This window comes from Canis lupus, chromosome 20 (assembly GCF_048164855.1).
Source record: "Canis lupus baileyi chromosome 20, mCanLup2.hap1, whole genome shotgun sequence".
Lineage (NCBI taxonomy): Eukaryota > Metazoa > Chordata > Mammalia > Carnivora > Canidae > Canis > Canis lupus.
The window spans coordinates 22,930,609-22,947,152 of record NC_132857.1 but is presented as its reverse complement, the minus strand read 5'-3'; the positions used below and the strand labels follow the sequence as shown (position 1 = coordinate 22,947,152).

The 16,544-nt window shown below is 37.7% G+C and overlaps 1 protein-coding gene across 14 annotated transcripts in view; it reads right to left on the bottom strand.

Annotated features, from left to right (window-relative positions):
* LOC140611755 (uncharacterized) overlaps positions 1–16,544 on the bottom strand; it is a 91,522-nt gene that overhangs the window by 34,769 nt on the left and 40,209 nt on the right. For all 14 annotated transcript variants that reach the window (XR_012012909.1, XM_072788595.1, XM_072788600.1 and 11 more), the window contains 9 exons: positions 16,441–16,482; positions 15,721–15,805; positions 12,088–12,165; positions 9,818–9,878; positions 6,867–7,055; positions 4,927–5,102; positions 3,447–3,608; positions 1,566–1,675; positions 860–1,049 (listed from right to left, as the gene is read on the bottom strand). Coding sequence is in view for 13 of the 14 variants with exons in the window: in XM_072788595.1 (XP_072644696.1) it covers positions 860–1,049; positions 1,566–1,675; positions 3,447–3,608; positions 4,927–5,102; positions 6,867–7,055; positions 9,818–9,878; positions 12,088–12,165; positions 15,721–15,805; positions 16,441–16,482 (1,093 nt within the window). In the remaining variant the exon portion in view is untranslated. The remainder of the gene's footprint in view (positions 1–859; positions 1,050–1,565; positions 1,676–3,446; positions 3,609–4,926; positions 5,103–6,866; positions 7,056–9,817; positions 9,879–12,087; positions 12,166–15,720; positions 15,806–16,440; positions 16,483–16,544) is intronic.

The following is a 16,544-nucleotide window of genomic DNA, read 5'->3' as shown; positions in this document are numbered from 1 at the left end:
GTATCATATCTGATTAAAATGTATAAAGCATAGACAGAGTCCTATGAAATCCATTTCTTAAATAGGGAAGAATAGTTTTTGGAAAATGAATATTCTTGTGGATTTTTTTTTTTGATGTTTTCTTTTCTTTTCTTTTCTTTTTTTTTGAGTAAAAACTCACAGGGCTGGGGGAAAACATGTCTGTCTGTCTAACCACAGTCCCTTCTCATGTCTTGCTTTGCTTAATGCTGGCTCTCGGCATGAGCTTGGGGAAAAGCTGTCATCTTATTAGGAATCTGTGGCTTCATTAGGATGTTCTGCAATATCTCACTAGTTTCTGTCTGATGTAGCAGAGGCAAAAGAGTAGCCAAGTATTATTCTAAATGAGCCACAACTTGCAGAGCAAAGCCAATGTGTTTGGAGCCATGGGCGCTCATAGTGACTGAATCACCTAGGATGTGCCAGTAATGACCACAGGAGCTGGGTCTTGTTACCATTGTGTCATGAGGAAGCCATGGCTTTGCCCAAGGTTACAAGCTCCCCCCTCCAGGATCAGGCTGAGAGTTGAACCTTGGCTTGTCAAACTCCGGAGCCCAGGTCTTTTTTATCATATTACATCACTCTTCTCTCTCTTTTGTTTAGTCAGTCTAGTATTGAATCTCCTGGATGGGAAAGAAGCGACTCAACTGCTCTGCGTTTCCCACTTTAACAACACCCCTTCCCATATTCCACCAGAGAAGGATAGCAAACTCTGCCATTCCAAGAAAGCCTATGAAGATGTGCACTTTTCAGAACTGATCCTTCGCAATTACTACTACACATTTCAGACTCAAAGCATGGATTCTAAACCCCAGGGGACACATATGAGAGATCTCTCTACCTTTTTAATGAAGTTGTCTTCCAATTCCAAGCTGCAGGTATTAGGTGGACAAAGAATGCTTGGGGCTATACACACTGATAAATCATAAGCTGTCATCTGATTGGATGAGGATTGTTGCTCAATGTTGTATAACACACCGAAAAGGTATCGCAAGAGAACAACATTCGCTTTTGGCAGCTGTGTTAGAAGCCTAAAGTCAGAAAGATGCACTTTTGAATAAGGCAAGTCATTGCACTTAGCAGTTGGAAGTATAAAGACGGAGAGCAGAGAACATCTTTCTAGGTCTAGTATACAACCTGCTGTAGCAGAGTTCCAGGCATGAACGTACACAAAAATGTTTTACCAAATTCAATTTCTGAGCTAACCCTCTCTGGTTAAATGTTTGACAAACTTTAGGTTATGCCACTGGCTGTTGATGCACTGGCATCTCTCAGGCCACTGACTTTTGTCTACCAGTTTCATATATTCAGAAGTTGTACAATGACTAAGGAGTCAATGTTAATAAGGTCAGGAGAAGTATAATAATAGCCATAAGGCATGCTTGTATTCTGAAACTGGCCTCCATTGGTGAGAAGAATCGAAACTATTTGGCATTGAATGTTATTTTAGTGGTCAAAGTGGCAAGAAGGAAGCCAGTATTTTCCTAATAGTATATTGGCTGTATTTCTGAGCCATGACCAGAGTAGAGTAATTATTGCATCATTACCTCTGGGCTGCATTTATTTTTTCCTTCTCAGTCACTTCGTTAAGAACACCAAGCCATTTTTCATAGAGTTTGGATGAAAGTAAACTTCCTTCGATATTTTCAAGAAAATCCTTATGTGGATAAAAGAAAAATACACACAGATGCACTCACATATACAATATAGATATTGGAAATATTACAGAGAAAACAGTTGCAAACTTCAGTTCAGTCTCTACTTACGTCATAGATACCCAAACTGTGACCCACATGGAACTCTGCTCTGATTCTCTATTGACTTGCACGTGAAAAGCAGGTGTGTGGATTTTCTCCAACAAAAATGAAAGCATCTAAGCAGAGCCTAGGTTTCAGTGTAAATGAGGACAAAGCTCCCTTCTATCATATGACACTTTTGTGTGCTTTTCTGCAAACTACTACAAAAGCTACTCTCATAATCGCTTCATTCTTCCTTTCCTGTACTGTACAAAAGTAGAGAGTCTAATGGCAAACTCATGATGGTCCTGAGGACATATTCATTTCTAGTGTAGACCAATTCTCCAGATAGTTTGACATGATACTATTCAGGCCAAGGTTGCAGAGTCTGATTCTCCACAAAGATTAGTCAACTTTAGGTAGGGAAAGCTTCAGAAATGTCTAAGAACTCTATGCACACGTGGTCACCATCTTCCTAGTCTGTGCCTATAACACGGAAATAGAAAGGATCCTACTAAGTCTTGCTAGAAACATCAATTCCATGTGTGCACCTTCAAGAGGGCAACACTTATCATGCTATTTGAGTACCTAATGTATCATCATTCTTTCCCCTGTCTCTTGATGCCTATATATATATTTACTGGTGTGTTTTACTGTAGTCCAGTGTAGTAGTGGTCAGGGACTATTGGTATCTTTCATATAGTTGAACAGAAATGGGGGACAAGAAAAGACCAAATGTGACAAGGAAGGACCAAATATGACCTTGATTCTAAGAGTGTCATCATTACTGCCTTAACTTAGTTTTGTTGAGAACTGTTAGCAAGTGCCAAGGTCGATGGATTAAATTCTCTATTCTAGTTCTCACGTCTTTCTCCATTACGGTTTAGCAATAGAACAGGATATCTGTGATGTAGCTGTATAATTTCCAAATTAATCTAGTTCTTGAATCGATCTCTTGACTTTCCAGAATTCCAAACTACTTTTGTCTGTTGCACCTACTCCAAAAGTTCGATTTATCCAAACTGGCATGTAGCAAGAGCTGGTTAACATGTCATTATAACCTTGGATGGTGGGCTAGACATCACAAATATTAACTGAAGGATGCCTAGGATGTGGTGAAAGGAGACACAAATGGCAAAATCCTTCCTTCATGAGTTATAAAGTAAAAGGCATCAAGAAACAGGAGACAGTGATGGTTAAGAATGATTGGTCACCTCACTGAGCCTTTTTGTATTCCTTTTGTATTCCTTTTGTATTCCTCATAAACATTTGCTTACTATTGTGAAATTCCCTACCTATTCTCAAATTTTTCATATGATTTTTCTTTTGGAAACTGCCTTCATTAGGAGTGTGGTGAGGATGTCATCCAAAGCAGGATGTTTGCTTTGGTAAATATTATGTATGTGTCAGTGTATATTTTGAAATTTATTATTATTACTAGTAGTCATATTAGTATTAGTATTTTGCATGGAGTCCTCAGGTAGGCTGTTCGTGGTGAAAACAGAAAGTATTTCTAATGTATGGGGCTTTTAACTCCTACAGTAGCTTCCTTAAATTTGATTTCAGGAAGTGTTTTCCAGTTTGACAAGTTCTTAATCAGTGATGCCTATGTTGGTTCCTGGGCAATCGTAATGAAAGACACCAATCACAGCTTCAGTTACCCATGTGTGGTAAAGCTAGAACTTTCCCCACCTTTAAAACACATGCTACCACATGAACAGATTTGCTATAACAGTTAACTCTGTCCCCAGAATTTAGTTTCTCTTTTAGGTTTCTGCATGAATTTATACAGGTTGATTTTCTGAAGATGCCTTCCAGGAGTGGTCCTTTCCGATTGATCACGGAAAGCATATCCTGTAGGAAAAAAAGAAGAGTATATGGCATTTCATATCCCAAGCCCAGAGCAAAAGCTTGCTTCCTTTTTGAAAGAGCTAGGCTATCGGATGGTTTACGGTTTTAGAGCTGGAAGACTAAAGTCAATTTAGATTCTTTAGTCAATGTCTCTCTATAGTTTTACCCAAAATCCACCTTACATACACTGAAACTTTGTAATCACTTATTTAAATCAGATTTTTTCATTGAATTTACCCTTTTAAATCAAACTTCTGTGTTTCTAGGCCTTTGTGGAATCCTCGCCTGTCTCCTACTTTACCAGTCTTGGCTCCTTATTCCCTTACATAGATGCCCTTCCCCATGTTTTCAAATCTTTTTGCCATACTCATTTCCCATTTGTTGATTCCTCTTTAAGTGTTTGTATCCTCCATTCCTACTATCTCTATTTCCCTTCCTCTTTAAAAAAAAAAAAAAAAAAACAAAACCTCTAATGCTCTCTTATTATCTGATTACATTTCTTTCATGAGTCTTTCACTGTCTTTTGCTCTATCTTCATGTTGTCTCCCTGCAGTGTAGAAAGATAATAAGGGCTGGAGTCTGATAGACCAAGGGATCGGAAACCTATTATCATTCTGATCATTTGTGTGACCTGGGGCACATGCGAACTATATTGAAAGCTAATTCATTTGTAAAGTGTGGAGGATAATAGTTCTAGCTACCCCCTAAAATTGCTGTGATGCAAGGACTGGGGTAGTAGCAAGCATGTAACTAACATGGTAAATTTTTTCACACCTAGGATAACATTCCCAAATCCAGTGCAGGGTTGCAGAGGTACTGGGTACTCAGTAAATTTCCACACTGACAATTCAGTACACCGATTTGAGATAACACAGACCAAACGCTGTGGCTGTCATTTAACATGCTCTTTTAGAATTAGCAGATTCATATATGCCTCAGGATGAGTCTTTATGCTTAGGTAAGGTGTTCTCAGTTGTTAGATTAAGTAGACTCAGTTGAAGGAGACCTGAGACTACTGTGAGTTCAGGAAGACAATAGCAGAATGTGAAGATGATTCATGCACACAGAGTCCATTTTGACTGATCTGAACAGGCCTACAAGGGTCTCTGTGGAAACAAGTGGAATGGACAAAACGTCGTTCTGTTGTATTGGCCAAATGACTCTGCAGTAGGTAAATCAAATGACACTAGCAAAGCTTCTCAGCCAAAGCCAGGGTCTGTCTAATGATTTCTCCATTTGAGGGTTGGTTTGCATGAGAACACTTGGCTTCTCCGAGGTCCCTCTCCTCAGGAAGGTAATAAAAGACCTAACTGAGACCTACCAGTATTGGGAAGGGCAAGTTGTCCTTATCACAGATATCTGTGAGGGAAACCCCAAAGAGTTGTCGTGGTTTTGCAGATGGTGCAACTCTGCAGTGGTTTTTCTGGCAAGTGCCAGCGCACCACCAAAAGGCCCAGTCTCTGAAAACAGTGCTTTTCATGGTCTTCTGGCCTGAATCTAAGGAAGAAGGGAGATTAGTGTATTTTAATTCACTTAGCATTATTTTCACCATTGTCATTATACAGTGTGTTCATTGTAGTGGCTAGAAGAGGGAAACTGAGTCATTTATTTGTAGAACTCTCCTCGTTCTGATGTTGGCTAACTGCATCCTCATGGTGTTGATAAGTTCTTACCCATATCCTTCAGACTGATGGTTAAACTTTGGGACTTGATCAGATTGAAGGTCAGTATTTCCTGTGCCATCAGTTACTGCCGGTTACACTGCATCAGGAGGCACTGAACCTGCAGATGTGTTTTCTTTTTTTTTAAATTTATTTATGATAGTCATACAGAGAGAGGGAGGGAGGCAGAGAGATAAGCAGGCTCCATGCACTGGAAGCCCGACGTGGGATTCAATCCCGGGTCTCCAGGATCGTGCCCTGGGCCAAAGGCAGGTGCCAAACCGCTGTGCCACCCAGGGATCCCCTGTAGATGTGTTTTCTACTGGAGTGATCAGTGGGTTCAGGTGTCAGATCTGATTTTAAAAGCTAGAAGGATTTGGTATGCAAATCGGCTGAGTGTGGTAATCCTCTGCTTTCACAGCCAGTCTCCCCTCAGCCTCAGATTTCCTCTTTGGCTTTCTGAGTGCTCAAGTTCTACCATCCAAAGGATCTGCTCCTCAGGACACAATCTGCCTGAGCCCTACTTCCATGTTCCTCTGCTCTGGGCCATCTTCAAGGATGACTTGCTGCAGTCAGGGTCCTTGGGATGTTGTCATTACATGCTGGCCCTCTGGTGGCTGTGTTTTCTTGTCATACCCCACCAACCCACCCAGAGATGATGTTTTCGGTTAAATAGGTTGAACATTTACTGAAAAGAGACTAAACCACAATGAAGTGTGGAAACACACTTCCTCACACACACACTCAAACATATATGTAAATATACACCTACACACAAGTACAAGGCTTGAAAGAAATCATAGAAAAGCAAAACAATGAGAGGTTATGAATGCATTTATAGAGGTTATGAATGCATATGCACCAGTTTCCAGAGATGATTTTTAATTACTCAACATTCCCTATGAAGGAAGAGCTTTCCAAAGAAAAGGTGACCAGCAGTGAGAAGCTGAGTTCAAAGTTTCTAGTGCTCAGCTGTGAATGTTTCCCTTTGAAGATACCTTAACATTGCTTAAATAACTGATTTCTTTAAGAGTCAGCAGATGAGCCAAGTTGTCGAAGGAGAAACAAATGAGGAACATTTCACCAAATAACCTTGAACACCCGGCCACTTGGCTTTTCTGGGATGTAGTGAGTGCATCACCACCTCCACTCATGTGGGTGCCAGCCCTGCACCAGAAGCATCCTGGTCCTGCCACTGAGGAAGCTTAGCATTTTAAAGCTTCAGTTTGCTCAACTTTAACATAAATGATGCTGCCTACAATTCGTTAAACTAAATATATGATATACTACTCAGCACAAGGCATGGCTCAGGGCAGCCTTGAAAGTGCTCTGGGGATATAGAGAAAGACAGGAGTTAATGGTCTTCCCAAAAGATTTAAAACAAGAAAACAACCTTCATAGAAATGAGTTGGGTCTTGATGTCAGACTTTTGAATTTTTCTAAGCTTGATTTTGGGTAGTGTTTGCATTCTTTCCTATACTGTTCCTCCTCATTGATGACAATAAGCTCACCCAGAAAGAATAAACTGTGTGTCTGAATTGTGTTTAAGCATGGAGACATGAGCCAAGGGAAGGCACTTGAAGAAAGGCAAGTGGCTCACCTCTCTCTTGCTTGTTCTGGGCTGGGTGCCTGGGCTTCAGTATGAAATGGATTTGCACGTCTGTGATCTTCTGCTCCAGAAGGAGGGACTCCTGAGTTGGGGAAGGAGAGACGGAGTCCTCTGCTTCCTTTGGCAGAGGTTTAGTAGATGGAAGATGGCTCATTTTAATTCCATAGGGATGTTCATGTCCTGTATGGAAAGAAACCTGAATATTTAGGCTGATGGTGATGGCTGTCATCAAACCTACCTTACCACGCGTGTAAGCATCACCCTATTTGTATATGTTGGTATTTTTCTGGGACTTCTAGATAAAGAAGGCTGTGCCTCCTGAGTGAGCATCATATGCACCCTTGTGGGAACACCTTACAGAAAGCGTGTGCCCAAGGGAAAGATTTTAAGAAGAGAAAACAATTTAAAGCATGTTACATGAAATACATATATTCATGAGTGCATTAAACAATGCCGACTTTTGCTGTGTTTCTATCTGAGAATGTTTAAGGTTTTCTAGTTTGTGCCTTGACACTAACTAGATCTATACATCTTAGGCAAATTACTTGACCCCGTCGAGCCTTACATTCATTCTTTGAAATGCTTGTCCACACACAAACTTATCAGAGTGAATATATTAATAAGCATTGGTGGTTTATATTTTTTATTTTTTATTTATTTTTATTTTTTGGTTAATAAATTTTTATTTTTTAATTTTTTTTAAATTTTTAAATTTTTATTTATTTATGATAGTCACACACAGAGAGAGAGAGAGAGGCAGAGACACAGGCAGAGGGAGAAGCAGGCCCCATGCACCGGGAGCCCGACATGGGATTCGATCCCGGGTCTCCAGGATCGCGCCCTGGGCCAAAGGCAGGCACCAAACCGCTGCTCCACCCAGGGATCCCTGGTTAATAAATTTTTAAATATTTGGAGTATATATATAAAGAATTGCTATCTTCACTATTTTCTCCAACAGAATGTCAGTCGAACAGATTTTTTTTTTCATTTCCTTTTGTCAATTCTCCAGCCAGAGCTACTCGAGAGTAGTGGGATGTGTTGCCCTTATGCTTTATGGTTCCCTCCCACTGCTGCCCTCCCTCTATGGGTGTCCTGCCAGGCAATGATCAGAAGGAAGGGTGTGCAGAGTGGGAAACCCAGAAGCAAACTGTAAAACGATGGTTAGAGAATAGAAAACCACACCCAGAGCCATCCAGAATTGCCTGCCAAGTGATTTGTTTTGCTCTTTTATGCTTTAAATTGTTTTTCCTCTCTAGAGAATTCTCAAAGACCCTATGCAATGATATGGATTTCGTTTTTTAAGAATAGAATGAAAATTCTCATTCTGTCATTTCAGATTTATTATTGAATGTACCTAAAGGAGCTTTTGCTGTTCTTTTCATCCATCATAAATGCAATGTTTGCAAGAATCACAGGGACTTCCCTCCATTAAGGAAAAAGAAGCTTCTATGACAGCAATACAACCAAACCAAGATAACCAGGAGTTAATCCACAATTGAGAATTGAGAGTATGTTAAAAAAATGCATTTTGAATGCTGTAATGGATCATCATGAACAACAGGCTCTTCAGATTCCTTAGAGCTGCGTTCGTGTGTGAAGCTATTCAAAGTCTAAAAAGTTATCATCTACATCATTTTTATCTAAATTAATGTACTTTATTAAAACATATATAAGTATTTAGCTTTTTTCCTTTTTACTGCTAACCATTCTTTTAGATTTTATTTATTTATTCATGAGAAACAGAGAGAGAGAAAGAGGCAGAGACACAGGCAGAGGAAGAAGCAGGCTCCATGCAGGGAGCCCAATGTGGGAGTCGATCCCAGCTCTCCAGGATCACACCCTGGGCTGAAGGCAGTGCTGAACCGCTGAGCCACCAGGGCTGCCCCTGTCCAACTTTTACAAAGATGTCAACATTAATTCAAAACAGGAAGTGGTACTGGGGGATTTTGATCTCAGTGATGAGCTTTGTGACTCTATAGTCTAAGACTGGGAATATATATTTTGCAGAAAGAAATTGGTTGTTTTTTTTTTAAAAAAGGAAATTGGTTGTTTAGATTTCCAGATTATTTGAAAAAGAGTTATAGCTTCACAGGTTTATTAAAAGGATAAAGAATTTCATGTAAGAAGGAATGCTTTAAGATTTCTAGAAGAGATTATTGTCACCATTACCATCCATTACTATACTTCAAGGTCTGCTACCGACCCTGTCTTCTTTTTCTTTTTTTAAAATCCTTCCATTACTGGAAACACTAAACAATTTTGCTAATCCAAAGATTTTTTTTCAGAGAACTTGTGCTAATAACTATTTTAGAAGAGGTGCAATCTGTTTATCAATAACCTTAAGAACAGTGATGGAAAAAACCTGAGAAACAGCAAAGTGCAGGCGATTTCATCAGTGAAGACTAGAGTTTAAATGTGATTATCTCATTTTCTTTATGATGCAGAGAAAACTGGGCACAGGGCAGGGGTGTTAAATACATATCTGTACCTGGATTCAGGTACATAACTGGATTTTAGAGGATTCTCACAAAATAGAGGCTTCTTAGTAGTTAGGAACTAGAATTCAAGATTGAAATATGAAAAATAAATGTATGGGAAAAAATTCCAATCCATTTTGCTTTCATACCTAAGTGAGAAAATAAGTAAGTAAATAGTAAATAATCACACTTTTTCAAGACAGCTCTGTTTGTCAGGTAACAAGAAGTAGAAACAAAAATTTACATTTCTCTCCCTCACTAAACCATAGCTGCTGAATGAAGAGATGTTATCAATGCCTGGGAAACAGTACCTGATAATTATTTAATAAACATGTGAGTGAATATAGCATGTGATTTTCACTTTTAAGGATTTTGAAGCTTAAGAAAGAACAACCATTACTTTGAATCTTAGAGTTACAATTTTGAACCCAATCAATCCCATCTTAGATTTTCCCTGACACTTACCAATTAGTGGAAGTTTTTCCTTGCCAGAACTCACCCACAGCTGGAAGTCTTTCTCAGAGCCCTTGGAAACAAAAAGAACTAGGTGTCAAAACAAATCTTTCACAGTACTTGAAGAACACATTTCCTTAGCATATCTGTATTTCCAAAAAGAAAGAATTGGGGCCAGGATAAATGGCATTTGGTCCATGGAGGTAGCTATAGTACTTGTTAACTAGTTCCCCTCACAGCTTCCAACAGACTGTCCCAGATTCTTGTAATTTTTTATAAAGACCGGGAAACCACAGTACAGCCAGCCCCTCACTTTGTGGGTGATCCATGGCATAAGAAATGAGATTTGTGTCCCTTTACTATGGAGTAAAAGTCTCATCTCAGAGTCCTCTCTTCTGCTGTCTCTAGACTCCTTGGGTAGTGTTGGCTTTTGTCTCCAAATGTCCCTGCCCAGAGATGCATGTTGTCCAGAGAGCCATATACTCTGCTATGACTAATCCTGAGCAAAGTAACTTGAGAGGCATCAATAGCTCAGCAGCCCTGAGCAAAAGGAGACAAATGCCCAAGAGACCTTGAGGAGATAGTGGATGGAAGTCAGCCACTGGCTTTGGGGCAGGCAAACCCCACTTTAGGGAGAGAAAGGATGAGGACTCTAGACAACATGTCAGATGCAGAAAACGATTACTCCCAGCAGAATTATTGCCCAGTAGTACCGGAAATCCCAATTGTAAATTATAAAGATTGCTGAACTATTTTAAAGAGTCTTCCAGGAGACTAAAACAAAAAATGTTTGAAATGGAATTATTGGTAATAGTTACCATGTGCCCTTGACTCTTGATTAAAAATCATGGCCTTCACCTTATGAAGGAATGTCACAGGTTTGGATGGGCACAGACACAGATACACACACACACACAAACACACACACACAGCTAAATCTGCTCAAGATTGTGTTGCAAATAAGAAGTAAGAGCTAATAAGGTAGGGTAGGGTTTGGAAATGCCATGCTGGAATCCTTTAAATCAGGTATACATAAAGCCAAATAACCCCAGTTCTTCATTAAAATAGAAATTCTTTGCCTAGTGACATTGATCACTTTAAGCAAAGAAAATCACAAACGTGAAATAAAATGAGTTAAATCATTAATCAATCTCCCCACCTTCATCTCTCAAACCACTCACTCTCTTTTCCAGGATTTAATTCTTACTTGGGGTTTATATATCATACAGGGTAGAAATGTATGTAAAGATGTGCTTTAGTCAGTACATATAAATTCAATTTTATTTTGGATGTATTATTAAATGTTGTTTGTACAGAAATCATTGATCTCTTCTGCCAAATTCTAGTTGCTCTGAAGTTTTAAAGGGCTTTATTATACCATTGGGTCAGATAGAATTTACAAACAATCTTATGATTATGTCACGTCACATTTACAGAGGATTTTGGATAAGAAGCTGTGCTTTCCAAGTGCTCCCTTTGGTTCTCTCCATCTATCACTGTCCTTCTCTTTTCCCTTATAAAACCTCATCCTCAAATTTATTTCTCTTTCATAAAAAGATATCAGCAACTCACACGAGCACCATCAAAAGGTAAAGAACAGAGAGTTAAAGCCAAAACACGATGAAAGTGCTATGTACAAATGCCCCAGATCCATGGTCTTATTCAGAACTTGTCTTTGTCTTTACCAGTTCCTAAAGGATATGAGCTGCTTCATCCTCAGGATCTGCATCAAAAGGAGGTAGCTTGTAGCCATGTAGTCTTTATGTCAAAAGGTACAACAGAACATGTAATTTAGGATTCATTAAACAGATTGAGTTCTTCCTTGTGTGATAACTAGGGTCAATAGGGATGGGGACGTATCAGAATTGAAAACACAGAAAGAAGAGTCCAATAGAGGAGGAAATATTTAGAAATTTAGAAACAACAACAACAAAAAAGAAATTTAGAAACATTTTTATTGTCTGTATTAAAAATATAAAGAATAAACTGCATGTTGTTATTAGCATTCTCAAATTATAGCCCAATTTTAGGCTATGACTTTGAATTTGCAGAAAATTTAAAATGGGAATATAAGAATAGCACTCATTTATAAGCTAATACTATAGCTCTGCTGCCTTCAATTTTTAAAGTTGGAAGGACAAAATATGACTATGTTATCTACAATAATCAGCTGTCTTATGATGGGAGGTGCACAACACACACATACACACACATACACACAGACACAAATCTCAAAAGTCAAAGTTGGTTGGTAAACTAAAAATAGTTTGTAGGCAACTTACGGTTATTCCCAGCATTGTTAGTAACATGTTGATAGTGTCATTTGCCGTGTCAGAATTTGTCACTGTTACAGTTACAGACTGTAAAAAATAAATAAGAAAAATTGCTACAAATGTTTTTAGATTTAAAGCATCTGACCAAATGTCAAATTATTATCCATACTCCAGAGGTAAAGCTTGTTTTCAGGTAATGACAAAGTAAAGCACGTGTAGAACACGAACCCTTAATTATATTTTCATTTTTTTATATAACATGAAGCTAGTAGGAAACATGTAAAACATATATTTCCCTCCAAGAATTTGTGGCATACAAAATACAGCAGCTGAAGCAAGGAAGAGAAAAACTGAGAATTCCAAGAGGGCACATGGGGTGACCCTCAGCTCCATAAGGCTATTTCCAAAATGGTGGGAGGGGGATAGTATTAAAGGAAAGCACTAGATACTTTCCTCTCTTACTGAGTTGTGTTTGTATAGTATGGCTTAGTTCCTTTGTAATTACATAGTCGGTTTCAGTAAAATCAGATAAGAACGGGCTATGAAAGACACTTTTTAAAAACTACTATTTAGTCTGTATTTTCTTTGTCAGGCATCATGGTTAACTAAGACTTCCATTGTTGCAATCTGTTAAGACAAATAAAACCAATGAATCTAGGAAATGAGACTGGAAATGTTAGAAGTTTATGTTCCATTCACAACTCTGCCAGTGAGTAGATACTTATAATAGCTCTCTATCAGACCATACATTGAGAAACTGCTCCATACAACTAGGAAAAGTTTACAGAAAATTTTCTGAAAGGAGTTAATAGGAATCTGAGATGGATCTATAAAACTATCTCAATTATAAAAGTCATTTTAAAATAAGAGAATATGTAACCAGAACATTTACTATGCATACAGTTTTTGTAACATTTTTAGGCAATGGGGTCTGTGTCCTTCGGGAAACAGTGCATAAAGAAGAAACAGCACAAGTGGACACCCACAGGCCTTGAAAATATTAAAAGCAAAGTTAAAAGAAACTCTTTCATAATTCATTCCTTGTCCTTTCATTGTATTTTTCTTCTTATGAATTGAATGCAATTGCTTGATATCACAGATGGTCCAAAAGTAATTCAATAGTCATTCAAATAGTAATTCAAGGGATGTATGTATATTTTCCTGCATGTTGTAAGATCTCCCAACAGACAAATTCCATTAGAAGGAACTCTCTCTAAACAAATAACTTCAGAAAAACAAACTATTTTTTGAAATAATTCAAAAGAAAAAGAAAAGTTAGTTTTTGTTCATGAGTCAAACTGTTACTTAATATGTGAAGAACCAGGAAAATGAGATCAATTTTCAGGAGCTGAAGCCACACCTGAGATGATCTAGATGCTTAGACTATTAGCCAAAAACAGCTATTACAATAATGCTCAATGATACAAATGAAAATGTGCTCACAATAAACAAAAATAGAGGCATCTATTGCCTCTATTTTTGTAGAAATAAGAAGTATTTATGACTTTTCCTTTTTTGAGAGGAAAAATATTTAAAAATAGAAATTTCTATCTGAAAAAATATTTTTTAAAAATTTATTGACGAGGCTACATTGAATAATGGAGATGATGAAAAGAAGTAGTGATTTGAAAATAGATACTAGAAATTATCCAGTGTGAAGAAGAAAAGGGGGGAAAAGATTCAAAAAATTAACAGAGCCTGAGAGATCTCTGAACAATGTGAAAGTGTCTGATATGCAAAGAATGGAACTGTCAGGAGGAGAGAAAGAGAAATAATGAGGAAGGAAATATTTGATGTAATAATGATTAAAATTTCCCAAATTTGGTGAAGGCATCAATTTATAAATTCAAGAAATTCAGAATATGTCAAATAGGACAGATTCAAAGAAAACCATGCTTAGGTACTTCCTAGCCACACTGCTAAAAACCAAAAATAAAGAGAAAACTTGAAAGCAGCTAGAGAAAAAATGACAAATCACCTACTGAGGGTTAATGTTTAATCACAGACTACTCATCAGAAAGCATCAAGACCAAAAGACTGGAACATCTCTAAAGGACTAAAAGGAAAAAATCTGCAAACAAAATTCTACATCCCCAAAAATATCCTTCAAGAGTCAGTGTGAAATAAAGCCATATTCAGATAAAAGAAATTAAGTAAATCTGTTTGCACCAGTTTTGCACAAGGAATGCTAAGAATCATCTTTCTACGATGAAGTGAAACAGTGCAGTGGGAAACTTGGATCTTTAAGAATGGGTGAAAGAACATCAGAAATGTTTATTTCACCCAAACTATACCTCAATAAAGTTGATTTTTAAAAAATTCAAGGTAATTTTCCAAGGAAAGTTCTGAATGTAAACCACTGCCACAATTGATATCAAAGGCAGAGACGAGAATGTGCTCTGCTGCTAGAGAATTCTCTCTCCTTCATGCAGTGCATCTAGCCTGCACTTAGCAACAGATCAAAATATTTGCATGGCTTTTGCTTTAGCCAGGAATACCTTTTTTTTCCTCCTTCAAATAATGTTTTGTGTGATCTAGAGCTACTTCAAACTATAACAACAACCACAAAAAAAATACCATTTAAAGATACCCAAAGTATCTTGTTCATCACTGTAAATGTCTTGGCTACTGTACTACAATTTCAGAAATCAAATTTTACACACAAAACTGGGCCAATTGGTTTGATTTTTTTCTCCCCACGGTATAAAGAAATAGAAATAGAAATATGCTGATCCCTTAAAAGTGTCATCCCTCTTAGTTCAATTCAATCTTGATATTCCTTGGAACAAAAGACTTTTCAAAACTCCTCTGCATTTGACATAACTACTCAATGAAACACCTGATCCTTAAGTGGATCCTGTACTAGAAAGGAGACATTATTGAGGTCAACTGACAAAATGAGAATGGGAATGGCAGAGTAAAGTATTATGCCAAGGTTAAATTCACTAAAGGTGATAACTGTAGAATATCTTTATTCTTAAGAAATGCTTAGGTTTAAGGAAAAAGGGCCATAGTGTATGTATGACCCTCAAACGTAAGTATACACATACATGTAATAGACAGAAAGAAAATAAGTGATAAAGCAAATGGAATAAAGTGTTACCATTAGGTGAATCTAGATAAAGAGTATACGGGGTCTTTTTGTATTACTTTTATACTTACAACTTTTCTCTGAGTTTATAGTTATACCAAATAAAATATCTGGAGGGGAAAAAGGACTGTGGGGACAATCCAGACCATTCTGTATGTAAGTGCTGGCCATTGGAAAAAAAAAGGTTGATTCTAAATCACTGTATTACAAGCCACTATAATCAATTAGAAGGATCCAGAGAAATGTTATAGACACTTAACATCCAATACTCTTTCCTTGCTTAAGCACTGTAGTATGTATTCCTCTTGCTTCATATTACCTAGGACGCAGTTTTTAGGTCTATAAAGAGGTACATGGAGAGGGGGAAAATACATTTTTCCTCATGGTACTTTTCTAAATATTCTCTCTCTCTTCCTACCTTTTGCTCTCTCTTTCCTCTCTCCCCAACTCACTGCTTCCTCCCTCTCTGTGTCTCCACCTCTATCTCCATCTTTTTCATTCAGTCAGAATTAGGAACTCAGAATTTAATTGTTGGTCTTAAAAATACTCACACAGGCACAGTTCTTGATGTTCTCAGTGAAGATTTTGAGGAGAATGCTTTTTGGCTGCTCCTTCTCTTTGGCTAGCATGATGTACCTAATCGAATTTGATAGTAACCCAAAATAGAGTAGGATAAATTACCTTATTTTCCAATCAATTTATGTTGATCATATTTTCAACATACTTTGTTATTTTTAAATGCATATAAATAAGCTCAGCAAAACCAAATTTTGGGTCGGAAGGAAACATGCAAAAATATTTCAGGAAAATAAGCTGTGACTCGGAAAACAATGGATCACTCTCGTCATGTGAGATTTGACCAGCAGATCCAGTCACCAAAGCTTTCCTGCCTAGCTAGACCAGAGGGCATACTAGCACCTTCAAATGTAGGAATTAGAAGTTGATTTCAGCATTACTCAGTAGGGTAAACTGCACTTATGGAAATTTAATATATGTTTTGAGAATAATGTTAGCTATAATCATGAGGTTGGAGAGTGGGGGAAGATGAGAGTGATAACCAGAATTTCATAAAAAATAAGCAATATATGCATGTAAAGGAGAGCAGGTTATTTGTAGTAATGGCCAGGGTACAATTAAATAAGAAATCATTGGAGGATAGTGTAACAATTTCTACTAAGGGGAGGGAACATAGTTTGGGGGCACTGCTTTGAAGAGATCTACATTTTTTCCATCATGGGTTAAAGACTTATAATAATACACTGACAAAATACCTTTGAAGGTAAGAACGCCATTTTTCCTTTTGTTCTGAAGAACTGCAATTTAAAAAATGAGAAGAAAAAAATTGAGGAATGTACAATACTCCTATAACATATTA